Genomic DNA, 23552 nt, shown 5'->3' on the forward strand with positions numbered 1-23552 from the left:
CCTGCGCGCAGCTGATGACATCACTGACCTCATGTAATGGCGTTTCAGATACTGCCAAAATAAAACATTACAACTAAACACAGAAGTTAAATGGAACTAATGTAATTGATTTTAAAAAATGTAATGATAAATATATTCAACTAATTTACCAAAATAAAAAGTACAGTCAACTTCATCAAACGAAATGAGTGTAGTCAACTCAAAATTTACGAAAAATTAATTCTACTCATTTGAAAAGAGTTTTGAACTCAGTGTTGAAGGTAATGAATTCATTTCTCATTACTTCAACTTAAATCGAGTAAGTACAAAGTACTCATAGATCAGTTTTTTTAACACAAATAGTTTGTTGCAGTGGCACATTAGGTAGTGCTGCAAAGCAAAAAGATCGCTGGTTCGAGCCTTGGCTGGGTCAGTTGGCGTTTCTGTGTGGAGTTTGCATGTTCTCCCTGCATGAGTTTTCTCTGGGTGCTCCGGTTTCCCCCACAGTCCAAAGACTGTTTCCCAGAGATAGGTTGCAGCTGGAAGGGCATCCGCTGCGTAAAACACATTGCAATCGGTTTCCCCAAATGGTTTACCTTAACTTTTTGGGTTTTGCAGTGTGGGCATCCTTCATTGCCTTAATTAATTAATTAATTAATTTATTGTTTTTAATTATGCAAAAAAAGAGAATATACAATCACAGTACATTATAAGAAAATACAAAAAAAAAAACATTTTAAAAAATTATAAAAAACAAAAACAAACAAAAGTGGATATATACGTCATCACACATTAAAGAAAACACATCGTTTGCAAATTTCAGTTGTTTTTAAAGCCTTTTTTGTAAATGAGTTAGAAATAGTTTTAAAGTAACACTGCATTTCATTAAGTACTTAGTACATACATAGTACTTTGGCAAAGAAGGGGGGAGGTTGGAGGTTGATAGTTTATTTAGTAAAACTAAAGACTAAACCGTTATTCATATATTCTTTGAGTGTGAAAACACAAAAAGCTTTTGGAATAGCTTATATCTTTATATGGGTGATGGGCTCTATGCACAGCTAGTGTTTTTCAGTCAATAATGAACTTCTGGTGAAAGCAATATTGACTGTTTTCAATTTCATAAGGTTTCTTTTACAGAATCGATGTTGCAATGTAATTCAAATTCATGTCATTTTAATAGAGTGCTTCTTGTTCGGTCTGATACCCACTTTCCATTGTATCTCAGTCAGGCAGTGAAGTTTTTTTAATAGAAATCAGATCTTAAACGTGGCGATTTTGTATGGGATGACAATAAACCGGAAGCCCTGGGGCTGGCTAACTGAAATTAAAGGTTTGTGTGCAAATACCCCATTATATTGCTTCTTCCAGCCCCTTTCAACAAGATGTTATTTGTTACTATAAAGGTAAAACCGATATACCAGAGAACTACTAAAAAAAAAACAACTAAAATTTTATTTGTATGGGAAATATTTTATTCACAAACAAAGGTTTTTGAATTTGCAGCCTTCTTTTTCACAATTTTAATTGAAATTGATGTATGAATTAACTCACTAGATTAAAAGTGATAGATTCTTTGATTATTAAGATAATTATTTTGAAAATATCACGAATACATAAGTCCTTCTTTCCTCTTGCTATATTTGTGTTATTTATGTAGGTTTATTTATTTTTTTCCCTCTTTTATCCTGTTTTATATGTGTTTATAATATTATTTAACCTGATCTGTTAAGTTGGTTAGTTGGCGTTTCTGTGTGGAGTTTGCATGTTCTCCCTGCGTTCGCGCGGGTTTCCTCTGAGTGCTCCAGTTTCCCGCACAGTCCAAAGACATAGGTGAATTGAATAAGCAGAATTGGGCGTAGTGAATGAGTGTGTGTGTGTGTGAATGCAAGTGTGTGGGTGTTTCCTAGTGTTGGGTTGTGGTTGGGAGGGCATCCACTGCAGAAAACATGTGCTGGATAAGTTGGCGGTTCATTTCGCTGTGGTGACACCTGACGAATAAATGGACTAAGCCAAAAAAAAAAATTAATGAATGAATAATAAAACTAAACTAAACTCAAACATCCATGCAGCAAACCAGCATAATTTTTTTTTATTAAATCGTGTTGTGCCTTATGTTAATAATGTCCCAAATTATTTTAAATGCGCTAAATATATTTTGAATGAAACCGTAGGCTATACCAAAATATATATTTTGTAATATTTTAGGTTGATGCATCTAAACGTGATGAATGTCTGAAGTATCCATTATGTAAAATAGAAAATTTGCATAATTAGTCTTTTTTAGAAATATATTTAAAATGCAGAGCTTTAAAAAATAAAAGTGCTAACTAAATCAGTCACAAATATGAATGTATATGCTGATAAATATTAATAATTAAAATTTTCTGAATCAAACATCTTCTATTTATGTTCTAGATATGGCGAAAAAAGGAAAAAGGAGAAGTCCTAATGATTCACTATTGCATAACAATTAAGTTCAAGTTCAAGTTTTCAAATTTGAGTGTTTTCTAATGTTTCCTAGTTTAAGACACATTCACCTCCATTTTTTATTTAGTTTTAACATGGCAACAGCTGAAAGCAAATTACCAGGGTCCATTAAAATTAGTTATAACCATAAAAACTATTACTTACACAACACAAGTAACAATATTACATACAGTACATATATGTTTCATGAGGGAATCTATAACTGTTTACCTTCATCAGAGCTGAATTTCCTGTCCTCATTAATTTTGTTTGTGATCTTCTTGGATGTCAATTATCATGTTTCAGGTCTGACGTAGGCTAACTGCACTGCTACAGGCTGAATATTTCTAGGCCTGAGTCACAATTTAATGCGAAGGAAGGAACTTCAAATATTGCTCTAGTCTGCATTACATAATTTACATAATAACATACATCAATAATTTACATAAATTACCTTAAGCAGTTGACTCAAAATATTTACAGCAATTCTGGGATTTCCTTAGTTGTCAAAGATTATCATTATGCATCTTTTATCTGTTATTTATATGATAATTTCAGTTTGTTTCATTTACAAATATCTAGGTTGATGGCATTGCTCACAAGTTTTGTGCTCAAAAGGTATATTCTCATGAAGTGAAGTAGTTTGATTTCCAGTTTGTCAAAAGTCACTTCATTTGTTTCAGTGAGGCTTTCTAATGCAGAGATATATTGCCTCAGACTATGTTTTACTTACTTTTCCTTTAGTTTATGCCCTGCTTTACCCAGTATTGCCACAATAGAATGAATCGCCAATTACTCTGGCAATTGTTACACAGCAGAAGCTCTTCCAACATGCAACAGCCAATTACTTTATCCAGTTCACCTATATAGCATGTGTTTAGACTGTGGGGGAAACTAGAACACCCAGAGGAAACCCACACAAACAGTCGGGACTCAAACCAGTGACCTTCTTGCTGTGAGGCAACTATGTTAACCGCAGCCAATGTGCCATCCAGATTACGTTTTAGTGAAATAAATTTTCATAATTTTATATGTCCACCACTAAAATGTAATTAATGTTTTATACATTCCAGAGGATCATATGCACACACTCACAGTCAAACAGACATCACAAAAAGAATAACAAAAAATAAATATGAATAGCCTACAACATTTGTTTGCTACTGTTAGCATGTCCAAACCATGGTAGGCCAGGCCTACTTCAATACAATTTGTGGTAAATATGGTTACAGAAACAGTAAGCAAGCTGATCACATAAGATCTTTTTTTACTCTAAAGTGTGATTTGAATAGGTTGACTAAGGGTAATCTAAAAACATGATGTCACGTGCACATTTGCATACATGCGTGTGTCTCTTTGTGACAAGATGAAAGTCCATAGACTTCCAGCATAACCGGAAAGACCGGATCAGAGAAGCATAACCGAAAGAGGCACTCAGGGGAAAAAAGTCTCTGTTTTCCAGTGACTGTAACGATGAAGGACTTTATGAGAGTTTCTTCATAACGGGTGTACTAATTGCAAGCTTCCGTTTACACCCATTATTTTCATTTACGGTAGCTAATTATTAACATCCTTTATTACCACACTTTTTAAAAATGTATGACAAGAAAATGAGACATTATTTCCTGTAAAGCTTGATTATTACTTTTCCCCATTGTCACAATATAATCATATATAACAGATTTAAAATGTTGTATCTCTTTTTACAAAGATAATTAGTAAGAAAACCTTGATGTTGACAATAACCAAAGCAATATGCTATGTTGGGCTAATTGCAAATGAAAACAACCTATAGCCTACAGAAAGTTGTAAACCTGTTACACATTTATGATTAAATACAAAATAATAATCATAAAAATGCTGTTTTTAAGGACATTTTTGTAGTCTGTTTTGTATATTTTGTGTCCAAGCTGATAAAAACAGGGGGAAGGAAAAAGATTAACATCAAAATCTACAGATCTATCTAATTTGGGGAGAAAAACAACACTATTAGTCACCATTAATGTGATGTAACAGAAGAATCAATCCAGCATGTTATTGTAAACGGGGAAGTTTTTGTGTAAAGGGCGGTGAACGAGAGAGGAGGCGGAGTGAAGACCGAGTGCACTCAAGTCACAGACAGACGTCAACCGCAGTCTAAATAGTACCTGTCATTGTTTAAAAAACACTCTTACAACCTACAGATTAATGGTGGTAAGATTAATTAAACCAACTATAATCTATAACTGCGGATTAGTGCGAATTTGCGGGAAATTCACCGACAATGAACGACTTATAATGGACATCTTATACCTGGAGTGAAGAAAGTTTCGGCTGCGTACAAAAGCGATTGTTTTGTAAGTATAGTTTTTTTTGTTTATTGCAAAAACCTGAACTGCAAAATTATATATTTACTTCTATTACAAAAATGTTCGAGTGTCTAAATAGTTGTTTGTCAAAACTAAAGATTTGCAAATTATTTTTTAAGTCGTCATTTCCGCTTCGGTGTTACGTTTTAAAAGCTCACCTAGGCAACACAGGTTGTCCTTATCTCTTGTCACGGTTGATTTATAACACAAGCTGAAACCAACAGTATTGTTAATAGGTATGTTATCCTTACTTTAAAGAGTTGCGTTAAAAGGATATAGTTCACTCAAAAACGAACATTTCCTCACCATTTTCTCACACTCAGATGGTTCTAAACATATGAACCATCTAACTTGAAGTGTGATGAACACAAAAACAGATATTCTGAAGAATGTTGTGGGGGATCCCAGCCATCGATATAGTATTGGAACAAAAAGTACTAGAAGTCAATGGCTGCTGCTTTTCAACATTCTTCAGAATATCTCCCTTTGTGTTCAACAAAAGAAAGAAACTCGAACAGGTTTGGAGCAAGTGGAGTGTGAGTAAATGATGACAGAGTTTTATTTATTGTTTAACTAACATTTTAAATGTTTTTCTTATCAAGAATACAGTTTCTTTATTCCATTTTTTTGCTTAGCAAGGCTGTAACTTGATTCCCCCTACTTGAATTGTCTGTGGATGGTTCCATATTCAGTGCAAGCGTTTGGTTATATTTCTTGACATTACACTTACTGTATGGCACAAAACAAAATGGTCAGTCACCTTTAAACATTACAACAACTCTCTCAGATCACCGTGATATAATAATAATCAGTGCTGCAGAGTAATGACCCACATATTAAAATATGACAAACTTTGTGGGTCACAGGTCAGCTGCATATGTTTGACACATTTCTAACTTTAATTATACAGTATGTACAGGATTAGAGTCACACCTTTTGACAAAACAAACAAAACAACAAACAGAAGCTGTCGTTTGTTTCAAGGCACAGTCTGCATGTACACTCCTTTGTAAATAGACATTATTTTCTTCTTATAAGACCTTATTATTTGTTGACTACAATTCTGTAGAATTGTCAGATAAATCAGTCCTCCGGTTTCAGAGGACGCTGTATTAAATGGGAACAGAAGCAACCAAGCATGGCTTTATCCAATATGTTGGAAACTGAAGACTCAGTTCTGAAGACTTCGGTTCTGCAAGCTCCGTGCGCTCATGAAAGGATCTGATTTAGGAGATTTTGTGGGCTAAATTTAAACCCCGAGCCCAGAGTGTCAGACAGTCTACTTTTTCCCATGTCATTTGGGGTGTGGAATTTGGGTGTGTAGTCGGGAATGTTATTTTGATTTTTCTCCGGTTACCTGCTCTGACAAGCTCCCACAGTTCTAGAGCGGTTTCTTCATTCTGGCTGATTATTCACTAAAGGTCATGTGTCTGTGAGTTGATCTGGATGTTGTCATGGTTTGGTAAACACAGAAGTGCACAGAGTTTCTACTTGTCTCTCTGGACACATGTTGAGTGAACTAGAAGGTTCATGGACAAATTCTTGACAGACAAAAACAAACAAACATTTGTTTATTTATTTGAGGTTTAGTACAGTTCTGCAAGAACAGTTCTTTACATACTTATAGTGTGAAACCGTTCTCTTTGCCAATACAAATAAGTTGTAATACTTTAGAGAGTTATTCAGTGATCATTCATTGCATAATTGCTTTATGAGTTTGATGGCATTGAATGGGTTAATCATTCTCCTTTAGTTGCACATACCTGAAACCTCATACAAATTCCTAGTTCCTGGCTTCTGCTGAATAAAGTGGTTTGATTGGTTTAATAACTCATTTGCTTCCTATGTCTGTTAACATGCATGCTATTTTAATTATGCATTCTTTCAGTTTCGATTATTTGGAGTGTTCTTTTTTGTGTAGTTTCTTTGTAATTGTTGGTTGAATTGACTGGCAATTTAATGTATAAACATAAAAATAATCATTTATTTTTTTCTGTTTTATCTCTAAAATGGTCAATTTCTTCTCAAAAGTAAATAATTTCAATCAGCAACATGGAGGGCATATGAACCACGTTTGCTAAAAAATAGGTTCACACTTTAATATAAGGCTTGCATTTGTTTACATCAGGGGTTCCCAAAACTTTTCAGACCACAACCCCCAAAATAACAATGCCAGTGACCTTAAACACGACCATATTGACAACACAAAAAGTGCAACAGTCTAATAACCATAGGCTGTAATTTAAATGTATAAAGTCATTTATTCATTTGTTTGATTTAATTTTAACCTCACCTAAAGAAGCTGGTGGGCACAATGTTTTCAGCAAGTCTATTCTTGGTTTAATTTTTGAGACTGCCACTCACCCAGGGGGTTCCAACCCCCATTTTGGGAACCACTAGTTTACATTTACTGATTACAATAGTTAACAGAAATTAACAATGAAAAATTAGCAGGTAGCAGGGTGTTGTTAGAGTTGAAAGGGATAAGGGGCTTAGCCCAAAAGTAGCCCATACCCCCCCCCAAAAAATCTAATTCACCCCGCTAAAATACCTCCACTTTAAAAAAGTGATCTACTCTAATCTTAATGGATTATAAGTGGTTTTTAATAATAAATAAAGGGTTTTTGAGTTGACAGTCTTTTAACAATACTGTCGATTGTGAAGCTTTGTGACTTGTAACACCAAAAAGGAAAAAAAAACATTGATTAATTAACCCACATCTCATTTACTAGTCTGTTATGGGCCATATCATACCTCTTGAGCCTCCTGTCTTCTCCTGATTTGCAGTTTCTGTTTGTTTTTTGAAAATGTAATTTTCTGCATGTCTTCAAATCTGAAATATGATTTATTTTATTATGTGAGTTGTTATCCAATTGTATACAAAGCTACAAACATGTTAATTTGAACAGAGCGATTAACTAAGGTGTGTTTTAAAGATATTGGAAATTCTAAATTCAATACCTTGTGAAATATTCAAAATATTCAATAGTAAAAATATATACAAAAAAAGATCTATATGCTAGAAATAAGTTTACTTCAAATGTCTTTAGAGGGATATTTTTTTTTTCAGTTTTCCTCAAAATAGGGTGATGTGGGCATTGTAGCACTTTAAATGCATGTAATGCCTGTTTCATTCACACTTGAGCAGAAATTCCATATATGCCTCACAAAATTGTAGAACATACCAGGAAATCTCTAATATGGATGAAGGCATCCAGCTATTGCTGTAGTAGAATGAAAATAAGATCTGAATAAACATAAAAATGCTTTAACTGATCATTTACACGACTGCAACAATAAATGGTTTATATGCGTTCTTCCAGCCATCTTAGGTATTTTCATAAGAAAGTTGATTTATAATTCGATGCTAACTGACAGCATGTTACAGTAGAATATTGCTATAAAATAACTTAGTGTTTCTCAGTGCTGGGTTGTGGATGAAAGGGCATCTGCTGCGTAAAACATATGCTGGATAAGTTGGCGGTTCATTCCGCTGTGGCGACCCCTGATTAATAAAGGGACTAATCTGAAAAGAAAATGAATGAATAATAATAAAAATAATAAAACAACAGCAATATTAATAAAAAATAACTACATATAAAACTCAAGTAAAATGTTTACTTTAATGTTTTAAGTAACTTTTACAGTAATAAAATATGTGTGAAACCATATTAAATCACCATTCAGCATGGCAGTTATATATTAATGTTAAAATGAAATAACCTACTGACGGTCCTCTGCTTATTGAAATATAAATAAATATTAGTTACTATATCAATAAATAAATTGCGTAAAGCCTAGTAGTTCAAAGTTATAAGACTTAATAGAAAGTAAGGAAGTCAAGTATTTTGGGGTATTTTGATGGTGCTTCTTTTACAATATGATCTTTATTTTATGTATGCCTGACAAAATGTTTACAAAATGCTCAGTCAGTGTCACAGTCAGAGCTGTACCAGGCACTTTAAGAGGACATTATCCGCAAACCTCTGGCTCTCTTGTTTTTTTGATTGCTGATTGGCTTGCTGCAAATTCCCAACAGGCATCCATGACAACCAAGTGAGGCCTTTGTAAGGAACAGCCGTGTATTGTCTGTTCCAAAGAGACATGTAGATATAGTACGCTAGGCGTATAGAAAACTAGTACAAAACTGCTTACCAGTAAAAATGACTGTTTTAGGTCAATCTTAGGTTATATTTTTACTTTATCTGATTGCTGTGTTTGCTCTGTCTCAGAGTTGCTGCTTGAGCATCTAATAATGATGGATCATGATACTCAGTGGCTGTACCAGCTCCTGGCTGACGTGCAGCTGGAGAGATTCTACCTACGGATGAGAGATGGACTCAACGTGACCCGCATGGAACACTTAAGCTATGTTAAAGAAGCAGATCTTGAGCAGATTGGCATTAGCAAACCAGGTTTGTGTTCAGTTTTGTACTTTAAATATAAAAAATCTGTGTTTCTGTTCTGTGGAAGTGATCTGTGTGATGTTTCTGATAACTAGTCATTTAAAGTCACCATCAAAATCATATAAATTCTTATATTTTCAGGGAATATCACAGTTTATTGTAATTGATTTGTCATAAATTGCAACTTTTCAAAATTCTGATGATGTGTTTACTGGTGCGAGCGAGGGGACAAACTGTCACTCATATGAGATCAACCAATAAAAAGACAACAATTAAAATCATATCCATAAGGACAAATCAAATCCCGTCCTTCCTTTTTTTGAGAAGCTATTTCAGTCAGATGTGTGTCACAAAAGAGCACAAAACATTGTCACAACTTTATTTTAGCTTTGCATTTATTGTGGTTACATGGTACATATTTTTTGGCAACAGGACAGCGACGGTTATGGGAAGCTGTGAAGCGATACAAAACCAACATGCGAGCACGGTCCTGGATGGTGAAGGTATAGTATTTTACATAAGCTATTTGTTTATTTACTCACTTTGCCTACTTGTGAGGATAACGGGAAACGTGGATATTGGCTAATGTCTGTTTTCTGGCAGGCCACCAATGGTCGCGCTCCTGAGGGAAATGATCAGTCTAATGCTGCTGGCTCAGGCCAGGGGCCAGTCCGCGCACTCACCTGTCTGATCCAGGACAGGGAACTCCTCTTTGGAGACAGACTAGGCTCTGGTTCCTTCGGGGTGGTTAGGAAAGCAGAATGGCATACACCGACTGGAAGAGTGGTGAGTACTTTACACTAAATATGAGTACTTGTTTGTGCACTTTAAGAGGAATAGGAATAAATAGTGGCTTAATTGTCTTGTTTCCATCTTTTTTAAGTTGCCGGTAGCAGTCAAAACCCTGAGGAGTGGACAGGTGGACTTGGTGAGCGATTTCCTTCAGGAAGTGACGTCAATGCAGTCTCTGGATCACCCCAACATTATACACCTCTATGGTGTGGTACTTACTCATCCCCTCAAAATGGTAATCTTTACTTTTTGTGTAAATCATTATTCTTTTTGCATAAAATCATATCAATGCGCTGGTAAACATTATGTTCTAGCCAGCTTTACACCCTACTCCAGCCGTTTTGATAATCCTCCTAAATGGACTATATTGCGAGGAATTGTGCTAAAACATAATCAAATAAAAAAATAAACAAATAAAAAAGTAAACAAATAAATTAATACAAACGAATAACAAACAAATACATAAAAGTATAACTATAAGAAAATAAATAGGAAAATTTGCACTGTAATAATATTTTTACTGATATAAGATTATTTAATGTTTTATGCATATAGAAAATAAAAATGATTTACATCAGGGTTCTTGTGGATCCTGGAAAACCTTAAAATTTAGAGGGTTGTTTTCCAGTCCTGGAATCGACCTAGTATTTGATAAAAAAAAATTATCAAATGTCCTCGAAAAATCCTACTTTTCCTGGATTAATTTGTTAAATGATTTTCATGTTTTAATTTTTCAGTTTAAATAACATACAGTTTATAAGTCTAGATATTATGACAGCTGAGCTAGGTCGTGGCCTCTGCTGCACAGTGACAATTACATTTAAGTTTTGACCCTCTGAGGTTCCTCTAGCTCAGTGTTTTCTAAAACTTTTTCTACCATTCCCCACTTTGGAGGTAGAGAACTGTTCCCTGCCCCACCTGTTCCCAATCAAATAAACAAAATGTCTTGTTTTTCTATCATTTTCTTTTTCATGTCACAAATTTATTTATTTTGTATGTTATAGTCAATATATAATTTTATATTAGGGTTGTTCAATATTTAAAAAACAGATATCTCAATATGTTCTAGGATTGTGCTGATAACAACCATGACACAAACATTTCTGACATTTTATTTATATTTCTTCCAAAATGTCAATACAATACTGATTATTTAAAACAACATATTGAGAAACAGTGTAACAATTATTTAAAAGTGAAGCAGTCAAGCAAAAAAACAAAACAAAACAAGATTTATGATATTATTGTACACCCCTAACCACTACTGCCTCTTATCAGTAAAGTTTTTGCTCCTCTTTAATTTACATTTAGACTTTTAATCATTCTAATCATCCACTATGATTAGAATGATTACTGACCAGAATCAGCAAATCAGAGCACATCACACCTGTTCTCAGGTATTTACACTGGCTCCCAGCTACGTTCAGAATAGTTTTTAAAGTTTTAATACTTGTCTATAAATCACTTAATGGCCAAGGAGCTCAATACATTACAGATATGCTCACTGAATACAAACCCAACAGATCACTCACATCTTTAGGATCATATAAACTAGAAATTCCAAGAGTTCAGTCAAAGCAGGGTGAATCTGCCTAGACTGCTGGAATCAGCTTCCAGAAATGATCAGATGGGCTCCAACATTAGGCAAATTTAAATCAATACTGAAAACCCATCTGTTTAGCTGTGTCTTTACTGAATGAGCACTGTGCTACGTCCGACAGATCGCACTGTTATGTCTTTATTTTCTTTTTCATTCTTTTATTGCCTGTTTTAACACATTTTACTCTGTTTTTTATTTAAAAAAAAATTTTTTTATGATTATTTTTATGTTCTTGAACTTGTCTTTTTTTATTCTTGTTTATGTAAAGCACTTTGAATTGCCCCTGTGTATGAAATGTGCTATATAAATAAACTTGCCTTGCCTTAATATGGTAGCACGTATGGCTATCTACTGATTCAGTACTAAGCCTGTGACCAATGTGTATAACAATTTGTGACCTTCATGAATCAGCTGAAAAATGTCATGCAAATGTCCTGGAAATTTTTTTCTTAAAAAAGAGTGGAAACCCTTTGCATTTTTAATTGCCTAAGCACTGTCAGTTTTGCTGAAATTGAGACCAACATTTAAGTTATACACACACACAAACATACACATAATATATCATTGCATTTGTGACCAAATGAATGCATGCTCAATTCAGAAACATTTTTAAAAATCAGATCAATCTACTGATCATGGTTGAGTGATGTTGTGTGTCGATACTCTGAGGGATGACACAGTTATTTTTTTTATTTCTCAGGTAACGGAGTTGGCTCCTCTCGGATCTTTATATGACACTCTGCGTCTGCGCCATGGAGAATATCCTCTTTCTCGACTCTGGCTCTTCAGCACACAGATCGCTGCAGGTATGGAGTACCTGGAATCCAGACGATTCATCCACAGAGACCTCGCTGCCCGAAACGTGCTTCTGGCTGCTAGAGAGCAAGTGAAGATTGGAGACTTTGGACTGATGAGAGGTCTGGATGACAGGGACCACTATATCATGACAGCACACAGACGGATCCCTTTTGCATGGTGAGAAAACTGATAAAGTACATTTTTAGAAATAAAAATATGGAACTGGTGAGCTTAATTAGACATGCTGTCACTATTAGAGGTGCGCAATGTCTATGATGATATCATAATTTTGATTTTACAGATGTGCGAGCGAACATTATCCAGTAAACTTGGCATCATTTGTTTATATTTAAAAATCACTTCAATACAACAGCAGCAAACACAACTATCTAAATTATTCACTTAACTATAACATGCTACAAATGTTTTGTTTTTTTCTGCACCAATTAATGACTTCAACAAAAAAAATTCAGGGACAATTAAATAGTTTATATAGTTAAATAGTTAATAATATAAAAAAAAAAAAACATCAAGAAGCCTAACAACTGTACAGCTTACCAAAACAAGTCTTTCTATTGAATGATTTCACACGGCTGCCATTTTAAAAGCGAAATCAAAATTGAGGTGGGAAGCAACCCAGAAGTATTGTCTGGAGTCGCACAAGAATGTTGATCCTTGCTGTAGATCTTATCAGCGAAGAGAAAGTGACAAATTTAGCATTTCACCGCCTTCCAAGTGATCCAAAGTTCCATTCTGAAAGGATAGTGAAAATAATAAGGGATATCAGAATTCATTTTGAGTTAAGGGAAATGGCACTAGTTATCTAACGTTTTTTTCCCTAAGCACACTGTTTAGATGTCATTTATCAAACTCAAGTTAATGAACTGATTCTTTCAGGGGGAGTAAATGATGAAAAAAAAAACAAGATCAGATATTGTTAAGTAACAGAACAAAAACAAATGAATTGTTTTTCTGAATATTACCTTGATCACAAAATTGACAAACTCTTAGAAATAAAGGAACCCTGGTTGCACATTTTTTAAATGTATACTGTAGTTCCTAAAGAGACAATACTGGTACCCTAAAGATAAACGTATTAGTACTTAAATGTCAGAATAAGTACAGACCTTTTCAAACTGTACCTTTTAAAAACATCTCACCACGGTGACAACATTGTTGTTTTTGTTTTTGAGCATTTACTTATTTATACAACACAATACATCTTGTGCATTTTTTAATGAATCTGTATGCCATAAAAATATTGTGATAATATTGTATTTGCAATATATGTATCACAGACGTGTGTGATTAATGACATTAATTTTATGCATTGATTTTTTTGTATTTGACTAGTCAGATGGGGTCTTACTGTCTTCATCCCGCTTCCCCAATTAGTTGCTGTTATGCTATTGGCTGGAGTGGCACAAAGGTGAACCTAGAACTAAAAGTTATGAATGGCAGGAGTCAAGACTAGAGGAAAGTGACAACAGCCAATCAGATTCAGAATATGTTTTGAGGTTTTCACTTATTCAGTGTTTTAAAGACTAACACAAGACTTTTTGGTCTGAATTAGAATGAATTAGATGTGAAAAATATTTTTACCTGTTTATTTCAGTATCATTACATAAATGAATGATTTATAAATGTTTTAACATAAGAATTATCATTATCGCAATACTCAACAACATCAAATATTTTATTTTAAGTATCGTGAAGCTCTATTTAAAATGAACCAGCTATTTTTAATGAATGATTCAGGAAATCACTCATTAAAACAGACACATGTTGACATCTACTTGTAGTTTTAGTGTCATGTTTATTAAATCAGCCAAGGTACTAGCACAAAATAAAACTCAGCAAAAATACTGTTTATAAAATACTGAAGAAATCGGCAGAAATTTTGAGATATCATTTTTTTTACACTTCTAGCCAATCATCCAATTAAATACAGGACAGTAATTCCAGCATCTTTCTTTCCTTCCACAGGTGTGCTCCTGAGAGTTTGCGTACGGGATCTTTCTCTCATGCTTCAGACGTCTGGATGTTTGGTGTCACGTTGTGGGAAATGTTCACTTACTGTGAGGAACCCTGGTTGGGGCTTTCTGGCAGACAGGTAGCTGGTTTAAAGAGAAAAATGTTAATGAACAGACACTTTAATCAGCACTATATACATAAATGACTGTGTGTTATGTGTTTTGTGCAGATTTTGTATCGTGTCGAGCGGGAAGGTGAGCGTTTGGAAAGGCCTCCTGATTGCCCGCAGGAGTTGTATGCTGTGATGCGCAAATGTTGGGCCTGCAATTCTACTGAACGACCGACCTTCGCACAGCTCACCACCATGGTATCAGAGGTCAGTGTTACTCCTCTGCTTCTTATTGAAAAATATCTTAATATACACTACTGTTCTAAATAAGGGCTGAACGGAAAATGAAGTGTGACCTTAATATTCAGCAACCAGAATGTTGTACCAGCAAGGTAGAATGATGAAGAAATTGTGCTTGGCCAACACAGGAATAAATTACATTTTGAAATATATATTACAATCAAAAACTAATATTTTATATTGCAATAATATATGTTTAATAACTTCTTTCAAAAAAAAAATACTGACCCCAAACTTCTTTACTTATTGTGCTAGACTGTAAGTGTTGCAAAGAATGCACTACAGGAAAAAAACTGAGAACTCCCCTAAGAAAAAACATTAAAAAAATAATATTGTATCTTATAGTACCCCTGAGAATATTGTATTCTGTCCGACAAAAAGCCCATCGACTTTGATTATATTTGGGGACATTTTCTTGACACATTACCTCTGTTAGACTTTAATAATTCATTTTTATTTTCATATAATTATTGTTAGTTTTGATAGTCTTTTTGTTGTTGTTGTTGTTGCTCCAACTTTCTCTTATTTTATGTTATTGTTTTAATTTAATGTTTTATCATATATGTAAATGTAATTTATTTGTGCATCATTTCTGGTCATTATTGTTTTTATTTATTATTACCATCAGCCATTTCAATTATCTTTATGCAACATCAAAATGAGAAATGTTTTGACAAAATTTGTGACAATTATACCTTGTATGGATGGGGGTTGGCAGGGTGGGTTGTATTTGTAATGATAAAAACTAAATTTTCCCACTGATTTGTCTTTTTTAATGTATTTTTCAGGCACAGCCTATGGAGGTTCGTTCGGTGAAAGACATTGCAGAGCCCAGGAGACTCTCTCTACAGGCAAATGATCTAGTGACTGTAATAGACCATGGGTAAGAGTGGGGGTGGAAGGCTGGAAGGATAAAAGAAAAAAAATCATGTTTCTTTTTCTTGTACTCTTTGGCTGAGTGGTTAACAGTACTTAATAAGTTGTTCCAATAAATCTTTGCTGACTGCGACTCTAATAAAAGCAGTGTGTAATTTTTAACTTCCCTCCTCTCCTTGATTTAATTACATTCCATTCATAGTTCAGCCCTTTCTTTCATACAACCGCATGCAACCATTTGCAAACACCTGGGGGTACAGATGTAAGACTTTCGCACACCAAAAACAGTAACTCTAAAGATATGTAATAACAACTGTATTAGAATCTGCACTGATAGACAATACAGTTTGTAAGCAAGCTGCAGTTTTATCACCAATGTAACTTCTTTAGGTGCTGCTCTATGTTTGTATTGTTATATTTGTGTATGCTCTTTGCTGTTTTTTTTACCTGTAGACTTGTTTTTACTTTATTTTTTGAAGAACTTTTTACTTTGTGTGAATAAGCCTTTAATTATCACAACAATGACTTTGCATTAAGGACATTTGATATGATCAGAACTACATAAGTGACAAACTTTGATGTTAGCATGATATTAGCAAACTGCTAGCATTTATTAAAATGTTTTTAACATTAATTAGCTTAAATTTGGCTTTTGCTGGGATGTTTCTGTCATGAATTAGCATGTTGCTAAAAACAATCATTATTTTGCTAACATGTAGCATGGCTTTAACGACGATAGGTTGATGCAAATCCATAGATAAAGGTCTGAATGTTGTTAACTGTATGGTTGAAGTTTAAATGCTCTGAGATTTACTGTTTGTGAGAAAGTTTTGACCCCTTTGTGATTTTTTTCTAAGTCATTTTAGCATAAAGCTTAAGTTCAGCCTGCAGGATCTGACATGGGTTTTGTGGTTGTAGCTTGAATGCTGCAAACACTCCTTAATTGCTAGAAAATGAAAGGTGCTTTATTCCCCTAAATGTATTTGTGGATTAAAAAAAATGACTTTCAACTTGGCTATGCTTTTATGTAGCTTGGATATGTGCGAGTGGAAGGGACAGAACCAGAGGACTCTGAGTGTTGGCTGGTTTCCCCCTGCTTTAACAGCCCCGGCTCTCACAGCAGTAGTTCCTGCGTCTGGTCCCACACTGATCTCCTCTCCTGTTAGAGGGTCTCTACACCACACGGGACATGGAGACACTGACCCAGGACGCAGCCGGGGCACCCCTGAACGCATAGATGAGTAAGTTGATGATTAAGTTACGAACTGTATAGGCTAAATTTGCTAAAGGATTGGATGTTACTCTGAGTGGGCTGTTTGATATGAACTTTCCAGCAACAGACGTTGGAGGGTCCCATTAGCAAAAGAGAAGGAAGGCTCCAATTTGAAGAAAATGGCAGGTAAGAGCCTACATTATTACTGCAGTGAACTCCATAATATTTACATATCATTTAAATAAGTTATAATATATAATGTATAATTTTAATCAAATGAGAATCCACTTGATTTTAAAGAGCTCTACCTTGTTTGAAGTGACAGAAACATGTCCAAAAAATAGCAACTCGTGTTTATTTTGGTACTGTGAGCTAGTGTGGACTCTAATATAGTTATACTTACAGTTATATTTACTGGAAAGGACATATTTACTGTCTAATAATTTGTTCAAACTGAAATTGCATCAAATTTGTGATGTGTGCAAAGAAAATGTAAAGTAATTTTGGATTTAAGTGTCTTTGATGACGAAACTGCATTATGTAAAGCATGTTAAGAGTGTTAAAATTTCACAATGTAGAACAATGTTAATAAAAACTTGGACAGCCGACATGTTATGGAATAATTAGCATTCCAAAAATTTTTTAGTCTTTAGTTATTGAGTTTATTGAGTTGTTGAGTTTAGTGTTTAAGAATGAGATCAGTTACTCTAAATCTTTATTTATTTGGGTTGTTTTCATAAATGTGTAATTAACTACCATAATTTAAACATCAAACTAGAGGCACCAAACTAGAGGGTTATGCATACTGGGTCAGTTATCATCACATGCGGTTATTGCCTCATGACTAGGGCCAGACAGAATCTGCAGACATTTTTTACTATTTCCGCTGAAAATTTTGTAAAAAATCTGCTGATTTATGCTGAATGATTTTGGGAGTATCAAAACAAAAAATATTTAATTAAATAAATACCTTTTATGTATATATAAAAAAAAGAAATAAAAATGAATACCTTTTAACTTTAGTATTTCCATCTATTTATTTGGTAAACAAAGCAAGTCTCTCGTATAATATATCTACTAAATGACAGAAAATATTAACTTACAAACTGTATTGTAAATAAAGCAAATTAACATTTTCATATTAGTCAATAATATTAATAAAATTAATTTAAAAACTGAATACATTTACACAAATAAATAAGTAGACTCGATGGGCTAAAAATCTGTGGAAATCTGTGTTTATTTCTGCATCTGCAGATTCCATGTGGGTCTACTCATAACTAAACAAAGGTCAGCTAATGTGAGTGTGGACACTGACACACAAAATGGCAGCAAAAAGCATAATAAAAAAAAAAACACATCAGGATCATTTCCTATTATTAAGTTAAAAACTGGCCGACCATTAAGCGCAATCTAAAGTCAGGCAGTGATTTTGCATGTTCACTTTGCTCATCTCCATAAAAATCTCTTACACATAAATGTTGAGCAGGATACACATTAATAAACATTGCTGTATGGACATCTGTTATGTTAATGTACAAAATAAACCTGATTTAAAGTCCCCACGAATGAGAAGCTGCAACATTATTCTTTTCGTATTGTAATGCAGTTCCTACCTAGAGAAACTGAATTTTAAATGGACAAACAGTGGGCGTGGCTTGTTTTTCTACTGCGAGCTGATTGGATGTCGTAAACTAGGCATTTCATTTAGAAAGATTGGCATCAAAATGAGCAATAATTAAAACAATTCTTACAAGGAAGAGCTAAAAGAAAGAGAAAAAACACTCCAGAAGTGTTTTCCTTACATTTAGAAAAAAATACTAATCCATTGAACTTTTACTGTTTACTTGATTATGACATAAATGTAATTTATTTTATTTTTACAGGGACAATGTACAACATGAGATGTTGTGCCAGAGTTAGCTATAAAGCTAATTTACATCTGTAGTCCCTGGGCAGGAAGTTGCAGCAAATTTAACAGTATAAAATAATACATTATACACTTACAATTCACTACATGCAATACATCATTAACAATAAAATCAAATCAGTGGCTGCATTTTTGATTTTGTTTTAGCCAAATTTTAAGATCAATTTTTAAATTATTTAAAGTGGTTCTCTCTGATATGCACTTGTATTTTATTCCATGTTTCTGCTGCTCTGACAAAAAAAATAAAAAATCCAAAAGCAGTTCTCTTAGGTTTAACTGAACAATCACCTCTAACTTATGACCTAGTCTTTCTTATATTCTCCTTGCAGACAATCACACGTTGTTTGAGGGGTGGTGGTGCAAGATCAATAAATATTTTACACATTAAACATACATCAGCATAAAAGAAGAAACTGTCGAATGTTAGTAATTTATGTTGTGCAATACAGGTACTATGATGATAGCTCCTTGGCTTTTTAGCTAAAATGTTTACAGTTTGTTTATAGATAATAAACCAGCTTGTAGCACAATAAGATAAGTGAGGGAAAATCATTGTATTCATAAAAAGTTTAGCAGCAGCCTTAGGTAACTGATGCCCAATGTTTCTAAAAATCCTCAGGCTTGCTCTAGCACTTTTGGAAACCTTCTTAATGTGTTTTTTAAAATTTCAAATTAGAGTCAATAATTATGCCTAAATATTTAAAATGATCAACTATATTTATTACTTCTCCATTAACTAAATATCTGAGCAATGCTCCTCATTTTTTTTATTGAAAAAAAAAACATTCCCACAGTTTTACTTACATTGAGGGTAAGACATGAACAATATAACCAGTCTGAAACTTTCTCGAGTGCAGCAGTAAGTTTGTTAGCTGCTTGTTCTTTGATTTTTGCGTGAGTATATGCTGCTGTGTCATCTGCATACATTTGAACCTGAACTTCTGGACATACTGTAGGCAAATCATTAATGTATAAACTTAACAGAATTGGTCCAAGAATTGATCCTTGTGGTCCCAAAATTACAACTAATGAATGGTGAGCATGTACCATTAATTCTTGCACATTGTTTTCTCGATTTTAAATATGAGGAAAAAGTCAACAGGAAAAAGTCCACAGAATCAACACACAGCCACTTTAGCTCTCAAAATACAATACAATTGAGCAACGTGTCAACATTTTAAGTTCAGATGAAGACCTTGTAGGTCGAAACAATGTCCAATTAAATTGTCTTCTGAGAGCTAAAGTGGTAGTGTACCAATTCTGTTTACATTTTTTGTTTGGCTTGATCAGGCACCTGCCTTTAAGATTTTCTTAAATGTGCGCAGACTGATGTCTTTCTTTCTATAAATGTCTTTCTGTCAATCTTCAGGCATGTCTAGGAGTCTGGAGTCTGTCCTCGGGGGTCCACAGGATAAAGGTCGAGGTGTTGGAGTGAATGCCGCTCAGAGATCCGACCAGCGCAGGAACATGCAGAATAATAACGTAATCCAGGATCCTCGCAGGTTTAGTGACGCTGTGGTTATCCCTCCTCCACGTCCTCCACCGCCAAACATCAAGAGCATCAAACCCCAGATGATGATGATGTTCCTGGATCGGAGAGCTGCAAACCCCTCCGGCTGGAGCCCTCAGACTCAGGCACAGCCTCAGTTCCAGCCACAGCAGCAGGGTTTGGGGACGAGTAACCTTACTAGGATGACCCATCTAGCCAAGTCCAGCCCTCAGTTGGACGACGCCATTGAGAAAGACAAGGAGAGAGAGAAGGAGCAAGAGAGAGAAAGAGAGCGGGAGAAGGGAAAGGAGAGATACCCGCCGCTAGTGGACAAGGAGGCCGTTATAGCGCAAGTATGATGATCCTTTCAGTGATGTCCTTTTTTTTTCTTGCCAACATTATTAAAGGGCCAGTGAAATTAAAGTAATGTTTTTAGATGTTAGTTTCAGTGTGTTATTTTCAAAAGATGTACAAGTTTGTGCGCTGTAAAACAGTGACAAAGTTCATTTTTAGAAGTTATAAAACTAATATAAACATCTAAAGCTTGCAGTTTGTCACTTCCACCTAAATGGATCAATCTTTTTTTTCACATCACCTCAAACTTCAAAATCTTCAAAACTTGACCAATCTAATGCTCTCTGGTGTCTGACATTCCCCGCCCCCTCGACACTTCTCATTTGCTTTTCATTTGATCTCAACCACTCTCAATAGGCTAAATACAGAAGTATGCAGAGGGACTTTTACATTTTCAGCATCCTCGGACAAGCGCTTCTTGTAAACTGTAAGGCATTAACAAAATCGGCCCATTTAAGGTCTTCTTTCTTTAAAAATCAATGATCTACACTGCCTGATTGATATACAATATTAAGTGGGTCTCAGATTGTACAAGTAGCACTGCATTAAATTACATTTGCCCCCACCATGTCTTTGAATATGAACATTTATTTTCAATGGTGTTTCTGCGCTCTTCTGCTGATCCTTACCGGATTGTGGATTTGAACGGCTTTTTATCTCTGTGTACGCTTGAACAATTGAATATATGCTGAAGTCTATTTAGCTGATTATATTTTAATAACATTACAACATTGATGCTGTAAAAGAAACTGTATAAAATTGAAAAAGTCACGTTGACCGTTCACCGGAAGTGTATCAGTTTAGAAGGAAACACTAGCTCTGCATATACCTTATGGCAAAGCTGTGCTAAAAACAAGACCCTATTGGCTGTTTTTAAAAAAGGGGAGGAGCTACTCTGTCCTGCCTTCTCTTTGTGTTTCAGTTAAGATTATGTCAATAATTGAATATATATATATATATATATATATATATATATATATATATATATATATATATATATATATATATATATATATATATATATATATATATATATATATATATATATATATATGTATGTATATATATGTACTCACTATTTACTCACCCTCAAGTGATTCCAAACCTTTTGAACACAAAAGGAGATATTTTGAAGAAAGCTGAAAACCTGGAACCATTGACTTCCATAGTAGGAAAAACACATACTATGGAAGTCAATGGTTACAGGTTTTCAGCATTCTACAAAATATCGTTTTAAGTGTTTAAAAGAAGTAAGAAACTTAAACAAGTATGGAACAACTAATGGACGAGTAAATGACAGAACCTTCACTGTTGGCTAAACTATTTTTTTTTACGATCTTGATATTGATATAAAAATTGACAAACACAAAGCAGCACAACTTTTTTCAACACTGATAATAATAATAATAATAGGAAATGTTACTTGAATAGTCAAGAATGATTTGAGACAAATCTTATAAAACTAAAGCATGAACTAGCAATGATGATGAATAAAAAAGTAAAATAGACAATAAGAATAGAGTTCATCTTGAGTAGTGTTACTAACATGTTTAATTCTGATCGGTCATCAGGTGCAGGCTGCGGTGCATGGAGTGACCAATGAGGAGGTTCAGAAAGCTCTGCATCGCTGTGATTGGAATCCTGCAAAAGCAGAACAGCAACTTAAGGTAAGAGACAATACGCTTATTTTCTGCAACCACCATTTTAAAAAATTAAATAGGCTGCGGTTGGAAGAAACCCGGAGGTAGAGGATCAGCACTGTAAACATTGCAATAACATCGGCCAATCAGTCATTTCTGTTGAGCACTGGTGAAAACTATGGCAAATCAGTGGTGTTAAGAACACGCTCAACAGTGCTTAAATGTTAGCAGGAAAGTGATGTTTTTTAAAGTTCAGTACCGAAATTCAGTGTGGTGACATGTCTAATATAGTAAAAGAATCAGTTCATTCATTTGAGTTTGATTAATTGCATCTAAAATGTGTGTTTGGGAAAGAAAACAAAGAAAACGTTAGCTAACTTGTGCCATTTTCCTTAACTTAGTTGAAAATGAGGCCTAATATCCCTTTTATTTTCACTATACATTCAGAACGGACTTTCGAATCACTCGGAAGGCAATAAAACGATAAATTTGTGTCACTTTCTCTTCACTGATAAGACATACATACAGCCAGGTACAGAAACCGTTTCTGTGTGACTCCAGGAGATAATTCCGGGTTTCCTCCAACTGCAGCCTCACTTTCGCTTTTAAAATGGCGGCCATGTGAAATCAGTCTATTAACACTTGCTCATTCAAAGTAAACAATTTCTTAGATTACTTGGTGTGGTTTTAAAAAGATTTTCCTGATATCTTCAGACAGACCAGCTGTATTACATGAATCAGTGCACTCGTGAGGAATGTCAGAAAGTCCTCTCACGCTACAACTGGGACCTGCAAATAGCAAGCCGCTACGTCATCCGAATGGCCAAAGAAAGAGACAGAGTCCTGGATAGACGAGGAGAAAGAGTTTAAAGCCTTGTGCAAAATTATGGAGGATTTAGTGTTTTTGTCATATCACTGATCAAGAGGACAATTATCAAGAGGTCACCCCCCAAAAAAAGGTTTTTCATTCACATCCACTGTGAAACTATCAATGTGACTCTGTATTATGTGCTTGATGAATACATTTGTGGTATCAGTTGTTGTTTTAAATCTGTTTGGAAAGACATCATAATCATTCGTATTGAATACAGAATGTTTTTAGCGTCATTCCAGGTGCCATCGTGACTGTTTATTGTTAGTTTACAATTTTTTTTAGGTTTGTTAAATTTTTAATGTGTGTAAAATTAGTGAAATGTATATGATGATGAATTTGTAAATATATGTGGCGTATTAGAAACATGTTCAATAAAATAAAACATGACTTTTTATATTGTA

General features: G+C 34.4%; 1 protein-coding gene across 2 annotated transcripts; it reads left to right on the forward strand.

Annotated features, from left to right (window-relative positions):
• Window positions 1-4535: 4535 nt before the first annotated feature.
• Window positions 4536-23552, forward strand: tnk1 (tyrosine kinase, non-receptor, 1). 2 transcript variants are annotated; one of them, XM_087259661.1, is made up of 14 exons: window positions 4536-4784; window positions 9029-9211; window positions 9635-9705; window positions 9806-9988; window positions 10086-10229; window positions 12295-12569; window positions 14379-14505; window positions 14596-14742; window positions 15564-15658; window positions 16683-16892; window positions 16986-17050; window positions 20164-20636; window positions 22209-22304; window positions 22992-23552. In XM_087259661.1, the coding sequence occupies exons 2-14, from the start codon at window positions 9052-9054 to the stop codon at window positions 23145-23147; spliced, it is 2202 nt and encodes a 733-aa protein (XP_087115787.1). In that variant the 5' UTR covers window positions 4536-4784; window positions 9029-9051; the 3' UTR covers window positions 23148-23552. The 2 variants fall into 2 exon arrangements, with proteins under 2 accessions (XP_087115787.1, NP_001073486.3); NM_001080017.3 differs by lacking the exon at window positions 4536-4784 and adding an exon at window positions 4990-5032.

The sequence above is a fragment of the Danio rerio genome, chromosome 7, assembly GCF_052040795.2.
Source record: "Danio rerio strain M-AB ecotype USA chromosome 7, GRCz13ab, whole genome shotgun sequence".
NCBI classification, from domain to species: domain Eukaryota; kingdom Metazoa; phylum Chordata; class Actinopteri; order Cypriniformes; family Danionidae; genus Danio; species Danio rerio.